General features: G+C 46.2%; 1 protein-coding gene across 1 annotated transcript; it reads left to right on the forward strand.

Moving 5' to 3' along the window:
• The first annotated feature begins 15148 nt into the window (after positions 1 to 15148).
• POMC (proopiomelanocortin) lies at positions 15149 to 17255 on the forward strand. Its single transcript, XM_056852629.1, has 2 exons — positions 15149 to 15300; positions 16581 to 17255. The coding sequence occupies exons 1-2, from the start codon at positions 15169 to 15171 to the stop codon at positions 17253 to 17255; spliced, it is 807 nt and encodes a 268-aa protein (XP_056708607.1). The 5' UTR covers positions 15149 to 15168.
• The last annotated feature ends 1222 nt before the right edge of the window (positions 17256 to 18477 follow it).

Consider the following 18477-nt stretch of genomic DNA (forward strand, 5'->3'; position numbering starts at 1 on the left):
TAAGTGCTCTTTTGTATTTTCTTTTTCTTTGTATGTGTATGTTTTGTTTTATGTTATAAAAATAATAAAAAATTATATAAAAAATAGAATTAAGTGTAGAAATATAATGACAGATGAAAAGTAATTTTCTATTCAGAAGAAATATAGTGATATAATGACCTATAAATGACAAAGAAAATACTTGATTACAAAAATGAGTAATGACAGGGTCACAGGGCACGCACAAAATGTTATGTTTCCGTTTTACCTATTATCCCTTTTCTTTTCTGTATCTTTGAAAGAACAATAAAAACTATTCCCCCCAAAAAAAGAAAAGACTGGCAGTCATGTGAGAAAAGACAGCTGATAAACTAACACCAGTCATATGTTGAAGGCTACCTGAGAATTACTCCATGTACCTATAAAGCAAAATCAAATGTTCTTGTTCTTGTTTGGAGGATCTTGCAGAGGAGCGCAGCTAACGTATACCACCGAAGAACGGTACACTCCTTCTATCTGGGATGGTCGTCCTCTTCCACCGAGTGTGCAGCTTCAGGAGGGACGCACATGGAGCGGTGAGGGAGGGAGGGGACACCCGGCTAGCCAGCCAGATCATCTAAATCAACCCTGGCGATCAATGGGGTGACAGATGTCACAGTCAGATCGCCCTCACATCCGCAAAATCAAATGTGGACTGCACACTAGTGCTGCCAACCGGCAGGTGGGGCCAGGAGATCTCTTGGGATTACAGTTCCCCTGAAGAAAATGGCTGCTTCAGAGGGTGGATGCTATAGCATTATATCTTGCTGAGATCCCAGCCCTTCTCAAATCATGCCCTCCCCATGATCCACCCCCCAAACTCCAGGAATTTCCCAAACCAGAGTTGGCAACCCTACTGTACATGGATTATACATGCATGATACACGTGGTGTCTATTTTCGCTTTGGTGTATGCATCGCCCCTTTCAGACAAGGTGACACAGAGATGAACAAAAATTGGAAGCAGCTAATATTATACTGTATCAGACTACTGGTCCAGCAAGGTCATTACTGTCTACTCAGATTGGCAGCAGCTCTCCAGGATTGCAGCTAGGGGTCTTTCTTATCACCTCCTACTTGATCCTTTTAACTGTAGATGCCAGGGATTGAACATGGGACCGCCTGCCTGCAAAACAGATGCTCTGCCGCTGAGCAATGGCCCCTCCCAATTATGCTTATCAGGGGGATTGTCTATAGTACATTCTCCCCATATACAAAAGATAAGAACTGAAAAGGCCTGAAAAGGGTTCCGTTCAGCTTCCAGCTTCATTGATGGGCCCATGAGAGAGGCGGGGGGCTGCATCTCTGCCTGTTGTCTCCAAATGCGCTCAGGAATGGGGCTCTTTGACCTGGGTAAACTGATTTTGGCTGCTGAGTGACTCAATGCTGACGGAGCAGGCAGGATTTAGCCTCTGATAGGGCCCATAAAGAATATTTTAATAGCCTCTTTGTCAAGGGAAATTATTTATCGGGGTAATTCGGGCCTCTAAAATTGGAAGCAGCTAATATTGTTACAGACATTGCCACTGGTGTGAACTCCCCCAGGGATGCTGCCAAAGCAGGGTGCCGCTGTGCATAAGACATAGTTAAGGACAAAACATGAGCTCACCGTTTGAGATGCTCTGTCTTTGGATTAGAAGTGAGCCTTATCCCAAGGGCTTGGTGTGGCTCCACTGGGCACCAGCCAGCCACAGTTGAGAACTTTCCTGCCTCTTTGAGAAGCACATGCTTAATTCCTTCCCACAGACTCATCCTTTGCCTAGGCCAGATAATGTTTCCCAGTTATCTTACCTGACAGTAGGGTTGGCAACCTCCAGGTGGTGGCTGGAGATTTCCCACTATTACAACTGATCTCCAGGCGATAGGAATCAGTTCCCCTGGAGAAATTGGCAACTTCAGAGGGTAGACTCTTTGGCATTACATCCCGGCTAAACTTCCTCCCCTCTCCAAACCCTGCCCTCCTCAAACTCCACCCTTAAAATCTCCAGATATTTCCCAACCCAGAGCTGGCAACCCTATGCATGACAGACAGCTGTGAAAGGCAGGAGAGCAAGGCTTGAGGCGAACCCAAAGCTTAAACTGAGCCAACGCTGACCAGCCTCATCCTCCAAATCTGGTTTTAATACCAAGGATTAGAGCTGGAGGATGTGAAATAAATTGGAAGAAGAGAATGCTTCTGAGCAGGAGGACTTTGTTTTTACCATACATCTTCTCTCACACCTGGGTATTTCCCAACCAGGAGCTGGCGTATTTCCTGGGTATTTCCCAAGGAGAGGGAGGGAGAGAGGGAGGGGGTTGGATCCTGCCAACTTTTTTGCTCAATCCGACTTACTTCCTTTCTTTCCTCCGGCCTCAGTCATGCATACTTGTTGCCCATTCAGGCTCCATGATCCCTAGCATAGTCTTTCTGGGGATCCAAGGGACACCATCTCTTCCCTTTTCCTCCAGCAGAAAAGCTGGTTGGATCCAACCCACAGCCTTTGAAGATTAGGGTTGCAGGTGCTGTGAGGTTCCTACCACGAGACTGCAGGCTGAATTACATCTTACAAAGGAAATCTTTTACCTAACCTCCCAGTCTGTTTCCAGATGAAAAAGCAGCTATGGAGAGGCCAGTTTAGAGGAGGGGATTAACCCTTTCCCCAGCACTGATCACAGTTCAAGGGCTTGTTCCTAGGGTGCCAAGTCCTGCACTGCCTGCCTGTGCTATGCGAACGGCTTGGACAGAGGAAGCAGCTGCCAGAATCTGTAGAAGAGGCACATGAGACACCAAAGCAGCTTAGTAGCTCATGGGCGAGGGTGCCTCTATAGGCACAGATCCCCAGTGTCCTGTGCAGTTTGGTCCTTTGGGATAAACTGAGTAAGGCACTGGGCGGCTGATCTCCTGGACTGAAGAATTGGAACTGGAAAGTAGTACTGGCTGGGGACAATGTGGATAATGGTTAGAGTGTGGACTAGGAGCTGGGACACCAAGCTTCAGATCACATGAACACATGAAGCTGCCTTCTACTGAATCAGACCCTTGGTCCATCAAAGTCAGAACTGTCTACTCAGACCGGCAGAGGCTCTCCAGCGCCTCAGGTAGAGGTCTTTCACATCACCTCCTTGCCTAGTCCCTTTAACTGGAGATGCTGGGGATTGAACCTGGGACCTTCTGCATGCCAAGCAGATACTCTACCACTGAGCCACGGCCCCTCCCTACACTGCCATGCAATATCACCGAGTGACCTTGGGCCAGTCTCTCCTTCTTGCTCCCACAGCCTAACTTACCTCATAGGGTTGTTGTGTTGAGAATAAAATGGAGAACAAAGCTGTAAGCTGCTTTGGCGACAAAAAACATGAGGCATAAGTATCTAAATAAATAAACTCTATTTTCTTTTACGGTGTCCTTAAAATGGCAACTTGCCTCACAGAGGGAAATGTTCAGGTACCACCTGGTTCCAACAGATGCTATTAGCTTTTTTTTTTCAAAAAAAGTGGGACATCCAACCACAGATCTCTTGGGATCTTGCTGAAATGTTTTCCTTGCCCCTTAAAATCTGACAAGACTCTTGCTTGATGAAGAGCCTCCGGCTTTGGCTCAGGTTGAACAAACTGTGGCAGCCACTCATTCAACTGGAATGACTGGGAAGAACAATTGAATATCCCTTGGGGAAAATGGAAGAGGAGTTGGTTTTTATACCCCAATTTTCTCTACCTTTCAGGACACTCAAACCGCCTTACAATCGCCTTCCCTTCTTCTCCCCACAACAAACACCTTACGAGGTAGGTGGGGCTGAGAGAGCTCAGAGAAAACTGTGACTAGCCCAAGGCCACCCAGTAGGTTTCACGTGGAGGAGTGGGAAAACAAACTTGGTTCGCCAGATTAGAGTCTGCCGCTCTTAAACACTACATCACACCGACTCTCTCTATAGGATTGCATCATGGGGCTGATGGGAAACGATTAGTCTGATGAACCTTTAGGCCCCCCACAATAGCCTCTAGCGACCACTATGCAGGATTGCTTGGTGAATATTGGGGCTTTCGAGAGAGGAACACCTTAAAAGGCTGGGTTCAAATTAAGGGATACCTTTGAAACGTCTGAAAGTCCTGGTGCCGACACAGAAACCTTTAGGAGTCGTGACAGAGGCTTCCCAGCCAGCCCGCCAGCCCCCCGAGGTGTTACCGGTGGGCCTCCACTGTGGGAGTTTTCTTTCTCCCCCCCTGAAGGGAGAAAATCCACCTCATATCATCAGGGGACAAAATCAGATGGTGACGAACATCAGTGCCCAACATGATACCCAAGGTAACTGAATAGACCCAAATAAATGGATGTTGCATTTCTGTGCGAATGGGTGTCTGGTTCCTAATTAAAAAAAAACTTGTGATATTCACATCAGTAGAGCAATTAAGAGAGTTCTTTCCATAGCTTCGCTGGCCAGGCTTCTTGACACTGAGGTGCTAATCCCCTACCCCCACCCCACCCGCCATGTCCTTTAGAGTTGTGGCCCTGTAGAATCAGTTACCCTGAAATCTCCAGGTATTTCTCAATCCAGAGCTGGCAATCCTAATTATACCCCACTGTGGTTGCTCTGCTCCCCAAACCTCGCCATCCCTCAGGCTCCACCCCCAGATCTCCAGGAATTTCACAACACGGAGTTGGCAACCCTAACCAGAGGGCCCGGGTCAGGGAAGATTTTAAAAGGTGATCACCAGCACCTTGAATTTATAGCCATGCACCACTAAGGGGGTCATTTAAAATACTGTATGCCACTTTATCATGAGCTTAAAGCAGTGTACAAATAGATTTTAAAAAACATGCACTAAAGCAGTAAAACATTAAATCACAATAAAATTGTGATATTGAGATATTGGAATGTACAAATTGGGGTTTTATTAGAATTTTAATGATAATGTATTATTATGATGCATTGTTTTATCATGAACTGTATTTTTTTAATTTTTAAAAATTGTCTCAAACATAACAACATAACAAAACACACAAAACATACAACATACACTCCATATTCAGGAACATAGCTACATATTTAAAACATATCTAAAACAAGATCTTCATCCCCCACCCCCATGAGCAGAGGTACCATATTCTGTATTACTGAATCCCCCCCATACAAAATTGACTGTATAAAGCTTAACTTATAAATGAACTGTATTATTGATGGTTGTGAGCTGCCCTGAGCCCGGCCTCGGCTGGGGATGGTTGAGATAAAAATCTAACAAATAAATAAATAAAATACTGAACTGGGTTCAGTAAAACTTAAACTGTCTTTGCTCAATGCCAATTTAAAGTGGGCACGGCTCCACAAAAGCCCAGAAGCACCCCAATTCATTATCCAACTCTTTCCAAGGACCTCAGAGCAGTGTATTGAGTCCAATTGCCAAAGTGGCCATTTTCTCCAGGTGAACTGATCTCTATCGGCTGGAGATCAGTTGTAATAGCGGGAGATCTCCAGCTAGTTCCTGGAGGTTGAGAAATCAAAATTATGCACTTGAACAAAGCTTCTATAAAGCACATACACAGCAACTGCAATTAATTGTATTCTGAGGAGGAGCCTCACATCACAGTACCCCAAGGGTAAAATTCCAGAGCAATGAATGCAGTCTATATAGAATACAACAAGGTAAATGTATATACAATAGTAAATCAGGTGCAAAAGGTTAACAATTCCCAACTGGAAATGACCATAGAAATACAACGAAATTTTCAATCGCACATGGAGGCACGGAATAATATTCAATCGCAATGGGCTTCCGGTAAAATCCCCATTTCAGAGCCTTCGTCAAGCTTCAACAAGTATCCATGTGCCAATGTAACCAATATTGGAAAGAGACGTCTATTCTGCTGTTCTATCTAAGCTGCTTGATCTGGGTCTGCAGTTGCTGTGTATGTGCTTTATTGAAGCTTTGTTCAAGTGCATAATTTTGATTTCTCATTCTCTTGTTTTGTACTTGAAGCCAGATTTTGATTACTAAGTTCCTGGAGGTTGGCAATCCTAACCTGAAGTGATGATGATAATCGTATTAGGAATGTGCCTCCTTGGTACCACCAAGCCAATCAGAGTTTCTAGCAATTGGATTCTGGCAACTAGTCCATGGATTTTCTGGCTAGCACTTGGGTGCGATCTGGAAGGTAAATGACTGCAGGTGGGGCAGCAGCTCTAGGAGCTTGTGCCCTTTGGAAGACAGGGAAGCAGATTCTGCCCCCTACCTCTGAGCTAGAGGGCTCGTGTTCTCCATTCTTAGAGAACGTAAAGGGCTCCATTTTCGGTTAACATAAGAGAGGCATGATCTCCGTCTCAATTAACATAAGAGGGGCATTCTCAGTCTCAAAAACACTGTTGTAAGGGAATGGTTTTCCATCAATGTGTAAAGTAGGGCCTTCTTAGTTGTGTCCTCCCTCCCCCCCCCCACATGCTATGAAGCAAGAATCTCAGAGAGGCTCACCTTTTCCCTTGGCTTCATGGAGATTTGGGGGCAATGCCTTGGAAGGGCGTAGCTTGGGAAGGGGATAAGGTTGCCAGGTCCCTCTTTGCTACAGGCGGGAGGTTTTTGGGGCAGAGCCTGAGGAGGGTGGGGTTTGGGGAGGGGAGGGACTTCAGTGCCATAGAGTCCAATTGCCAAAGTGGCCATTTTCTCCAGGTGAACTGATCTCTATCGGCTGGAGATCAGTTGTAATAGCGGGAGATCTCCAGTTAATACCTGGAGGATGGCAACTCTAGAAGGGGAGGAGGCTCAGTAGGAATGAGATACCATAGAGTCCATCCTCAGAAGTGGCTGTTTCTGCCTGAGGAACTGATCTCTGTAGTCAGGTGATCAGCTACAATTCCAGATCTCCAGGCCCCACCTTCGGGTTGCCAACCTTCAGGTAATGGCTGGAGATCTCCCAGTATTACAACTGATCTCCAGGCGACAGAGATCATTTCTCCTTGAGAAAATGGCCACTTTGGCAATTGGACCCTATGGCATTGAAGTCCCTCCCCTCTCCAACCTCTGCCCTCCTCAGGCTCCACCCCCAAAATCTCCAGGTATTTTCCAACCTGGAGCTGAGCTGACAACCCTACCCCACCTGCATATTGGCAACCCTCTAACAGAGTTCAGCTGTACATGTGTTAAAGGCAACCTGAGAAACACTGTCCTTCAGTGTTACTACTCTGAAGATGCCTGCCACAGTTGCTGGCGAAACGTCAGGAAAGAAAATTCCAAGACCACGGTTACACAGCCCGGATAACCTACAAGAACCAATGAACTCTGACCGTGAAAGCCTTCGACAATAACCTGAGAATTATTCCACACAAATCAAATGTGGACTGAACTCTAGGGCTGCCAACCTGCGGGTGGGGCCTGGAGATCTCTTGGATTACAGTTGATCTCCAGACTACACAAATCAGTTCCCCAGGAGAAAATGGCTGCTTCAGTGAGTGGATTCTGTAGCATTATCTCCTGCAGAGGTCCCAGTCCCCCTCAAATCATGCCCTTCCCAAGATCCACCCCCAGATCTCCAGGAATTTTCCAAACCAGAGCTGGCAACCCTACTGTACATGGATAGTAGATGCATTCATTGCAATTTGTGAGCAGGATGTGATAGCCATTTTAGCTTTGGTGTATGCATCGCCCCTTTCAGACAAGGAGACACACAGATGAACACATGAAGCTACCTTACACTGTATCACACTACTGGTCCAGCAAGGTCAGTATTGTCTACTCAGATTGGCAGCAGCTCTCCAGGATTGCAGCTAGGGGTCTTTCTCATCACCTTCTACTTGATCCTTTTAACTGGAGATGCCAGGGATTGAACGTGGGACCTCCCTGCCTGCAAAACAGATGCTCTGCCGCTGAGCCATGGCCCCTCCCAATCATGCTTACCAGATTGTCTATAGTACATTCTCCCCATATGAAAAACAGAAACAGATAATGAAGAAGAAGAGTTGGTTTTTATATGCCGACTTTATCTACTGTAGGAAGAATCAAATCGGCTTACAATCACCTTCCCTTCTCCTCCCCACAACTGACATCCTGTGAGGTATATGGGGCTGAGAGAGCTCTAAGAGAGCTGTGACTAGTCCAAGGTCACCCATCTGCCTTCGTGTGTGTGTGTGTAAAGTGCCGTCAAGTCGCAGCCGACTTAGGGCGACCCCTTTGGGGATTTTCATGGCAAGAGACTAGCAGAGGTGGTTTGCCATTGCCTTCCTCTGCACAGCAATCCTGGTATTCCTTGGTGGTCTCCCATCCAAATACTAACCTGGCCTGACCCTGCTTAGCTTCTGAGATCTGATGAGATGAGGCTAGCCTGGGCCACTTCATGTGTAGGAGTGGGGAAACCAACCTGGTTCACCAGATTAACGTCTGCCGCTCATGTGGAGGAGTGGGGAATCAAATCAAGTTTTCCACATTAGAGTCCACCACTGCAAACCACCACTCTTAACTACTACACCACACTGGCTCTGATAAGAACTGAAAAGACCTGAAAAGGTCTCTCGTCAGTTTCAACTACATTGATGGGCCCATGAGAGAGGAGAGGGGCTGCATCTCTGCTTGTGGGCTCCAAATGAGCTCAGGAATGAGGCTCTTTGACCTGGGTAAACTGATTGACAGCATCCATGTTGGCTCCTGAGTGACTCAATGCTGACGGAGCAGGCAGGTTTTAGCCTCTGATAGGGCCCATAAAGAATATTTTAATGGTCTCTCTGTCAAGGGAAATTATTTATTGGGATAATTCGGGCCTCTAAAATTGGAAGCAGCTAATATTGTTACAGACATTGCCACTGGTGTGAACTCCCCCAGGGATGCTGCCAAAGCAGGGTGCCGCTGTGCATAAGACATAGTTAAGGACAAAACATGAGCTCACCGTTTGAGATGCTCTGTCTTTGGATTTGAAGTGAGCCTTATCCCAAAGGCTTGGTGTGGCTCCACTGGGCACCAGGCCAGCCACAGTTGAGAACTTTCCTGCCTCTTTGAGAAGCACATGCTTAATTCCTTGAGCTCCTTGAAGGAAGGGTGGGGTAAAAATGTAATAATAGAAGACTGAGTTGCACATAATGTGTGTGACTACGAGAGAGAACTTGGGTTGGATCTTGCCAACTTTTTTGGTCAATCTGACTTAATTCCTTTTTTTCCTCCGGCCCCTGTCATGCAAACTTGGATCTGGGGATCCAAGGGGCACCATCTCTTCCCTTTTTCTCCAGCAGAAAAGCTGGTTGGATCCAACCGACAGCCTTTGAAGATTAGGGTTGCAGATCTTGTGAGGTTCCTAGCATAGGGTTGCCAACCTCTAGGTGGCGGCGGGAGATCTCCTGCTATTACAACTGGTCTCCAGGCAACAGAGACCAGTTCCTCTGGAGAAAATGGCTACTTTGGCAATTGGACTCTATGGCGTCGAAGTCCCTCCCCTCTCCAAACCCCGCCCTCCTTAGGCTCCACCCTGAAAATCTCCAGGTATTTCCCAACCCGGAGCTGGCAACCCTATCCTACCATGAGAGTGAAGGCTGAATTACATTTTACAAAGAAAATCTGTTACCTAACCTCCCAGTGTGATTCCAGATGAAAAAGCAGCTATGGAGAAGCCAGTTTAGAGGAGGGGGTTAACCCTTTCCCCAGCGCTGATCACAGTTCAAGGACTTGTTCCTAGGGTGCCAAGCCCTGGGCTGCCTGCCTCCGCTATGTGAATGGCTTGGAGAGAGGAAGCAGCTGCCAGAATCTGTAGAAGAGGCACATGAGACACCAAAGCAGCTTAGCAGCTCATGGGCGAGGGTGCCTCTATAGGCACAGATCCCCAGTGTCCTGTGCAGTTTGGTCCTTTGGGATAAACTAAATAAGGAACTGGGTGGCTAAAACTCCTAGACTGGAGAACTGGACTTAGGAAGCAGTACAGGCTGGGGACAGTGTGGATAATGGTTAGAGCGTGGAGTAGGAGCTGGGACACCAAGGTTCAGATCCCTACTCTGCCTTGCAAGATCACCGAGTGATTTTGAGCCAGTCTCTCTCTCTCTCTCTGGTCTTTTATGCATGGCTGTTTCACTGGCCATCATCCCTCCCACGACTTTGGGTCTTTGTGTTGATTAGGCATGTAGTTTCCCACCATCAGAAGTCGCCTCACTCTCCCCCTGCCTTCCCCCGAATTTTGCCGCGTTTTGAAATTTGAGATAAAACAGGTCTCTGAAAATGCACACAAAATACAGGGAAAGGCAGGGGGAAAGCAAGGCGACCTCTGATGGTCGGAAACAGCATGCATAATCAACAGAAAGACCCAAAGTCGTTGGAGGGGTGACTGTGAGGGAAACAGACATGCATCAAAGACCTCTCTCTCCCAGCCTAACTTACCTTATAGGGTTGTTGTGGGGAGAATAAAATGGAAGAGAACAATGCCATAAGCTCCTTTGGAGACAAAAAACAAAACAAAACCATGAGGCATAAGTATAAACAAAATCTATTTTTGTGACCTGAACTATACCCTTGAAATGGCAGCTTTCCCCACAGAGAGAAATGTTGAGGTGCCATCTGGTTCCAACAGGTGCTGTAAACTTTTTTTTTTTTAAAGTGGGACATCCAACCACAAATCTCTTGGGATCTTGCTGAAATGCTTTCCTTTCCCCCTTAAAATCTGACAAGCCTCTTGCTTGATCAAGAGCCTCCAGCTTTGGCTCAGTTTACACAAACTGTGGCAGCCACATTCAACTGGAATGATTGGGAAGAATAATGGAATATTCCCAGGGGGAAATAGGATTGCATTATGGGGCTGAAGGGAAACTATTAGTTTGATGAATTTGGAGGCCCCCCACAATAGCCTCTAGCGATCATTATGCAGGATTACTTAGTGAATTTTGGGATGTTTGAGAAAGGAACAGCTTAAAATGCTGGGTTTAAATTAAGGGATACCTTTGAAACGTCTGAAAGTCCTGGTGCCGACACAGAAGCCTTTAGGAGTAAAGCCTTTGGCGACAAAAAACATGAGGCATAAGTATCTAAATAAATAAACTCTACTTTCTTGTACGGTGTCCTTAAAATGGCAACTTGCCTCACAGAGGGAAATGTTCAGGTACCACCTGGTTCCAACAGATGCTATTAGCTTTTTTTTTTTTTTAAAGTGGGACATCCAACCACAGATCTCTTGGGATCTTGCTGAAATGTTTTCCTTGCCCCTTAAAATCTGACAAGACTCTTGCTTGATGAAGAGCCTCCAGCTTTGGCTCAGTTTGAACAAACTGTGGCAGCCACTCATTCAACTGGAATGATTGGGAAGAACAATGGAATATCCCTTGGGGAAAATAGAAGAGGAGTTGGGTTTTATACCCCAATTTTCTCTACCTTTCAGGACACTCAAACCGCCTTACAATCGCCTTCCCTTCTTCTCCCCACAATAAACACCTTATGAAATAGGTGGGGCTGAGAGAGTTCAGAGAGAACTGTGACTAGCCCAAGGTCACCCAGTAGGTTTCATGTGGAGGAGTGGGAAAACAAACTTGGTTCACCAGATTAGAGTCTGCCGCTCTTAAACACTACATCACACCGACTCTCTCTATAGGATTGCATTATGGGGCTGATGGGAAACGATTAGTCTGATGAACCTGTAGGCCCCCCACAATAGCCTCTTGCGACCACTATGCAGGATTGCTTGGTGAATATTGGGGCTTTCGAGAGAGGAACACCTTAAAACGCTGGGTTCAAATTAAGGGATACCTTTGAAACGTCTGAAAGTCCTGGTGCCGACACAGAAACCTTTAGGAGTCGTGACAGAGGCTTCCCAGCCAGCCCGCCAGCCCCCCGAGGTGTCACCGGTGGGCCTCCACTGTGGGAGTTTTCTTTCTCCCCCCCGAAGGGAGAAAATCCACCTGATAGCATCAGGGGACAAAATCAGATGGTGACGAACATCAGTGCCCAACATGATGCGTGAGGAAACCGAATACACCAGAATAAATGGATGTTGCATTTCTGTGCGAATGGGTGTCTGGTTCCTAATTAAAAAAAAAAAACCTTGTGATTTCCTCATCTGTAGAGCAATTAAGAGAATTCTTTCCACGGCCTCGCTGGCCAGGCGTCTTGACAGGGAGGTGCTAATCTCCCACCCCTCCACCCCACCTGCCATGTCCTGCAACTAACTCCACTTTGAGCAAGCAGTTGCTAATCTCTTCTTTTTGTATACACCTGGAACCTTTCTAGACACCCCCCCCCTCCTTGTTATGCTTGCTCCAAAAGGTCTGTCCGGAAGGCTGCTGTAGTTCTAAAGCCGTGCGGGTGGTATAAAAGGAGGTGGGATAACAGCTCAAGGTTTGCAGACGCTGGCAAGGAGAGAGAGAGAGAGAGAGAGAGAGAGAGAACCCCCCCAGAGCGCACATTACAGCAACAGGTAAGAGAGAGAGGTCGTATCTTTTGCTCGTCCGTTGCAGTTTAGCTCTTCTGAGATGATCTGTTCTCTAAGCCTGCCTTCCTTACCAGATGGATCTTTTCCCCTCTTTACACTTCAGCCTTGAAAAGAGAGGGAGGGGGGGAAACGGTTAAGGGGGGTGCAAGCCAGGAATGCCATCCTGTGAAGGGTTGCTCCAGCCTAAGCCCAGGGATCTCAATGGGCTTGGAATCAAATAACTCTGGGTAGGATTGCACTACCGGTGTGCAAGCATCCTTAAACGTGGCAGGAGGGGTGTTTGGTTATTCGCAGAGCAATCCGTTTCAAGTACGGGGATATAGGTCCGAGTCCAACGGTAGAGGGGGAATCCTTACGAAGGTGTTGGGCATCCTTTCTTGGAAGAGCTCCTGTCAGGAAGGGACAAGGGGGATGCTTGAGGGAGTTAGCATTTGGACTCGGGGCAAGGACCTGGACTTCATGGGCCAAAGAAACATCCCCCTTAGTCTGACTCCTTATTACTTAGAGAGGTTTCTCAAAGGGGTACTGTCCGGAGTCTCTTGCACATTCTCTATTGATGTGAAAGGGAGCACAAGTAGGGGAGTGTATCGGATGTTACTTGACCTTTTTGTACCCCCAACTGGGGTCCTTATCTAAAACACTGAACTTAACCCCCCGGCACCTACCAGCTATTTGACCTATAAGGTAAGAGTGATTATCCTAATCAATATTTGTAGTTGTGAATGTAAAATCGGCAGCAATGGTTACTGTGGTTTCGTTAACTTGGATTGGAATTAAGGAAGGCGACACTTTTGTATTTCCCTTTCGACACCCTCTAAGCAATCACGTAGGCACCAAAAGAATAAACCTCCCCTATGCCATGATATTAGTAGGGTGCTCGAGCAAGGCACCTGTTTTTAAACTGCAACTTTTAATTGCAACCGGTGGAAACTAAACGTCTGCACTGATCCCTGTTTTAGCTGAAGAACTGTGCGGGGGCCTCGACAGGTATGTGACTGAGAGATAATGGAGAAATGACCCTTTAGCAGGGAAGATGCAAGTTTAGGGGGAAGATGACAGCACTGCTGACAGAAATCCCTCAGATATCCTTCTTTCTGGATATCAAAACTGAAAACTTTAGCCTCACTTTGCAGAAAATAATTTCAGTGGGGAAATATGGCCTCTAAAGGCCAAATCACATGAGATTTAAGAAAACCGGTGATCTGATCTCATTGGGTTGAACCCAGTGGTAGATTTCCACTACTGATGGGAGGGTTATTATTACCTATCCCTCCTTTTCACGACACGACTTCTGACTCTCCCTTCATGGTGTTTTTGTAGTTAAGCAAGGAGCATTTCAGATGGGGGAGAGTGAGAAAATCTCACCCTTACTGAGGAAAATCCCTTCAGTCAGTGGAAACTACTCCTAGATCCAGACCATTTCATTTCGTTTTGGGTTGAAAGCACATTTACTTGACCTGGATTTGATTGGAGCTGTGGTGTGGGGGCATGGGATTTAACCTTTTCTCCTACTTCATTGTCCTGAGGTAAATTGCCCCTGCCAAGCGACTATTTGCTTTGTGTGGAGCAACATGCAGGAACCAAACAAATACCTGTTTGCTTCCTCTCCTGGAGAAAATATTTATTAGCTAGGGTAGGCGGGGATTTGAATTGGGCAAAAGGCAAGCATTTGTTTACTTTGTTTTTACCCCACTTTTCTTCCCGATGAGGACCCAAAGAGGCTTACAACATGCTTCCCTTCTCCATTTTATCCTCACAACAACCCTGTTCTTGGACAGGGTATTGGACAGACCCGAGGTCATCCAGCAAAGGTTTCCTGTCAGAGCGGGGATTCCAACTTGGGTCTCCGAGACCCTAGTCCAACTGTAACCGCTATACCACGCTGGCACTCATGCTTGTTTGCCACTGGTAAGGAATTAAGAGAAGCAGAAAAACCAAGTGATCTGATCTCATTTCCCCTTTGTAGCCATGCTCCCCCTTACCCCATTACAAATGGGGAACAGGTCTGAATCAGAAATCATAGTATTATTCATTATCAGTGAAAGCAATTGTACCCGCATGGCCGATAAATGTCACTTTTAGCAATATTTAACTCTTATAGAACCTGTTTAGTGTGTTCAAGCTACTTTTCATAGGTTGATTTAGATCTAGTCAGATGTTTCCACAGTGAAACTTCTGCCCACAGATTGCAGCTTCCCCATCAGGCTCCCAGAAATGCTGCAGGGAACCCCGGGGACGGCATCTGGGGGATATTATGGGCTGCAACAGTAGGGGGAAGGTGAGAAAGTCACATTTCATGAGCCGAAGAATATCTGCTTGTGGAAACATTTGACTGGATACAAGCCAGTACCTTAACCCTCCTTCAGCTGGTATTATTATCCCAGTTGGCGGAGGCAGGTGCTGAGGCCGAAAAAATAGTCATTTACTGAAGAGCCAGCGAGGTGTAGGGGTAAGATTGTCAGACTAAGACCCTGGAGACTCCGTTTCAAATCTCCACCCTGCCATGAACCTCACTTGGTGACCTTGGGACCCTCACCCTCTCACAGCCTAACTTTCTATTACCTCAAATGGTGGTTGTGAGGATAAACTGAATGTGGGGGGGGGGACACACCCTGCAACCATGCTGAATTACTTGGATGAATGGTGGGAGAAAACCCTAATAAATAAAGTCAAATGGCTGATTCCAACCAGGAACTTTTGGTTTCATAGCCATTGCGTTACATCAAGTTTCTATGTTGTTGTGCTCAAGATGGCTGCTACCTTTTCATTTCCTCAGACTTGCTGCACTTCCCCCTGAAGATGCTGAATCCTCAGTGGAGCAGCCTTTTGGCCATTCTGGGAGTTCTGCTCTTCCGCTCAGTGGTAGGAGATCATGGCCATTGCTTGGAGAGTGGTCGGTGTAGGGATATGGAAACAGAAGCTGGCCTTTTGGTAAGTGGACTCTTCACTGGGACCAATCTTGGAAGGTTCCAGAAACACAAACACACACACAGAAATCTACTAACAAGGCTTCGTTGACACGTACCTTGATCTTGAACTGGTTTACTTTCTGGCAGAAGTCACTAGGGCTAGGGACGCCATGAATGTCATGTCCAACGTATTCAAAATTCCTTTGTTTGACTGTGCCGATCAGACTTGAGCCAATCATCCAGTTTGCACCAAATTAGTCAAACACCTTTCAAACAAATTTGCATTGGTGAGTTCCCCCCACAAAAAAAAAACTCCTCATGAGTCAAAATGCTTCCAGTCCAACCAGATTTGAAACCATTAACATCACTAATAACTATTTAGGTGAACAGTAGGATAGATGAATAGACGAACGGTGGGACTGAATGAATAATTGGGTAAAAAAAACCTATGTCGTGTTTATTTATATCTGATATATATATAATTTATAATTTGTGATTGTTTTAACAGTCTCTGTACTTTCCCTTCTCCATGACACTGGAGGGCTTTTTCTGGCTTTAGAAAGTCAGCTATTGCTAGATCTCAATGTTATAATGTTCTTTTGCGAATATCAACTTGCTTTTCTGAATTCCCAGCAAAAGCTAATAGATCATAACAACAGATTGTTATCATGTTATTGCAATCTATCAATGGACTTCAATGCCACAGAGTCCAATTGCCAAAGCAGCCATTTTCTCCAGGTGAACTGATCTCTATTGGCTGGAGATCAGTTGTAATAATAGCAGGAGATCTCCAGCTGCTACCTGAAGGTTGGCAACCCTACTAGCATGATAGGCCTCTCAGTGTCTTATAGTTTTTGGCCCTTGATTTACCTGTGCATGAGCTGAGGCTTGCAAACCTTGGAGATGAGCTCTTTTGGAAAGCTTTCCTTAATAATAACCACCAACTGAGAATTGTGAATACTGGGGTAGAGGGAAGAGCAAGATCATCTCTGCCTGGAGTTGGCAGGTCTGCTTAGATTGGCATTGCCAACCTCCAGGTGAGGTCTGGACTTTCCTCAGAATTGCAATTGATCTCCAGACTACAGAGATCGGTTTCACTGGAGAAAATGGCAGCTTCAGAGGGTAGACTCTATGGCATACATTCCTCCTCAAACCCTTCCCTTTCCAAGCTCCATCCCTCAAATCTCCAGGAACTTTCCAAACTTGAGTTGGCAACCCCAGATCGGATGCTGTTGAAGGCTATGGTTTGCGATTGTTCCTATTTAACTCCTCCCTCCTTACCCTGCCATTTCCCCAATGCAGGAGTGCCTCAAGGCCTGCAGACTGGATCTCTCGGCCGAGTCTCCAGTCTATCCAGGCAACGGCCATATGCAGCCTCTGTCTGAGAATATTCGGAAATACGTCATGAGCCATTTCCGCTGGAACAAGTTTGGCAAAAGCAACAGCAGCAGTGGTGACTTAGGCCAAAAGCGAGAGGAGCTCTCCAGAGACCGCATCCTAGACTTCTTTCCATTTCCCTCGCAAGCTCAGAGCAATTCGGGTGGAGACAATGAAGGGAACCAAGACATGGAAAGGCAAGAAAGCAAGCGATCGTATGCCATGGAGCACTTCCGATGGGGGAAGCCTGTGGGCCAGAAGAGGCGGCCTGTGAGGGTCTACCCAAACGGAGTGGAAGAGGAATCCTCAGAGAACAACCCGCAGGAGTCCAGACGAGAGCTTTCCTTGGAAATGGACTACCCCGAATTTGATTCCCAAGAGGAAAAGAAGGGCTCTGACGCAGTGGTGTCTGAGGAGGAGCTCCTGCCAGAAGAGGTGAAGAAAGATGGCGCTTCATACAAGATGCGTCACTTCCGGTGGAATGCCCCGCCTAAAGACAAACGCTATGGTGGCTTTATGACCTCAGAACACAGCCACACACCGCTAGTGACTCTTTTTAAGAATGCCATAATCAAAACCGCCTACAAGAAAGGCCAATAAGAACGTGGAATTCTGGTGACCAAAATCACGGGAGGGGCCCTGGATAGATTTCTTTGGCACGCTTTTCCTTTAGATACCGTTAATGATTATCATTTATTTACGTTGTTCTAACTTGTTATTAATAATAATTAAGGAGCTCGCTGCTTAGGAAACATTTTCATTCTGGTTCTGAATGTACAAAAAACTGGGGGAAGGTATATGACAAAAGAGAAGCTTACATCCATTGTGTATGTGTAACAAAGTGGGAAGTCGAGTGAAAGGAATAGCTATCTTTCAGGAGGGCAGAGTATTTTCATATTTTAAACCAGATGTACAATACTGTAAATGAAAGGTATTAAAGATATAAAATAATGATGATGATTATAATTATAACAATACATCTTTTGCAAACTAAACAGGTTTCTGAGGCATCTTTGGTTACGTGTGACGTTCTGCAGTCAGATATCTTATGAATAGAAGGAACCTGCTGGATCAGACCAAACATCCAGCTAGCCCAGCATCTGAGCCAGAGACTATCAGTAGATATTTTTGCCCCAGAGCATTTCCCCTGAGACTTTGGCCTTTTATGCATGGCTGTTTCCCTGGCGGGCACCCCTCCAACAACTTTGGGTCTTTGTTTGGATTATGCATGCCGTTTCTGACCATCCGAGGTCGCCTCGCTCTCCCCCTGCATTTCCCCACGTTTTGCCTGCGTTTTCAGGGACCTGTTTTATCTTAAATTTGAAAACTCGGGCAGAATGCAGGGAAACGCAAGGGGAGAGCGAGGCGACCTCTGACAGTCGGAAATGGCACACATAATCGAAACGAAAACCCAAAGTCATCATTTGAGGAGTGACAGCAAATGAAACAGCCACGGATAAAAGACCTCTCTTACACTGAACCTCATTTTCCAGATTGTCACCCACTCACCCAGTATGAAGAGATCCTCTTGGGGCTCTTTACAATCGTGTTGGTTTTCACCATTCTGAGTAAGTGGTGTCATCTGCAAGCATGGCTGCTTCTCTACCACAGTTCCAGATCATTTGCACGCAAATCAAATAGCGCTTCCTGTTTTTAACCAGTTACTAATCCACAGAAGGATCTATCCTCTTATCCTGGGACTTCAAAAATTTACTAAAGAGCCTTTCATGAAGGAGGGTATCCAACACTTTTTGGAAGTCCAAGAACACAGTGTTTTCCAGATCACCTTTGTCCACATGCTTGTTAACACATACAACAAGTC

This window comes from Euleptes europaea, chromosome 7 (genome assembly GCF_029931775.1).
Source record: "Euleptes europaea isolate rEulEur1 chromosome 7, rEulEur1.hap1, whole genome shotgun sequence".
In the NCBI taxonomy this organism is placed as follows: domain Eukaryota; kingdom Metazoa; phylum Chordata; class Lepidosauria; order Squamata; family Sphaerodactylidae; genus Euleptes; species Euleptes europaea.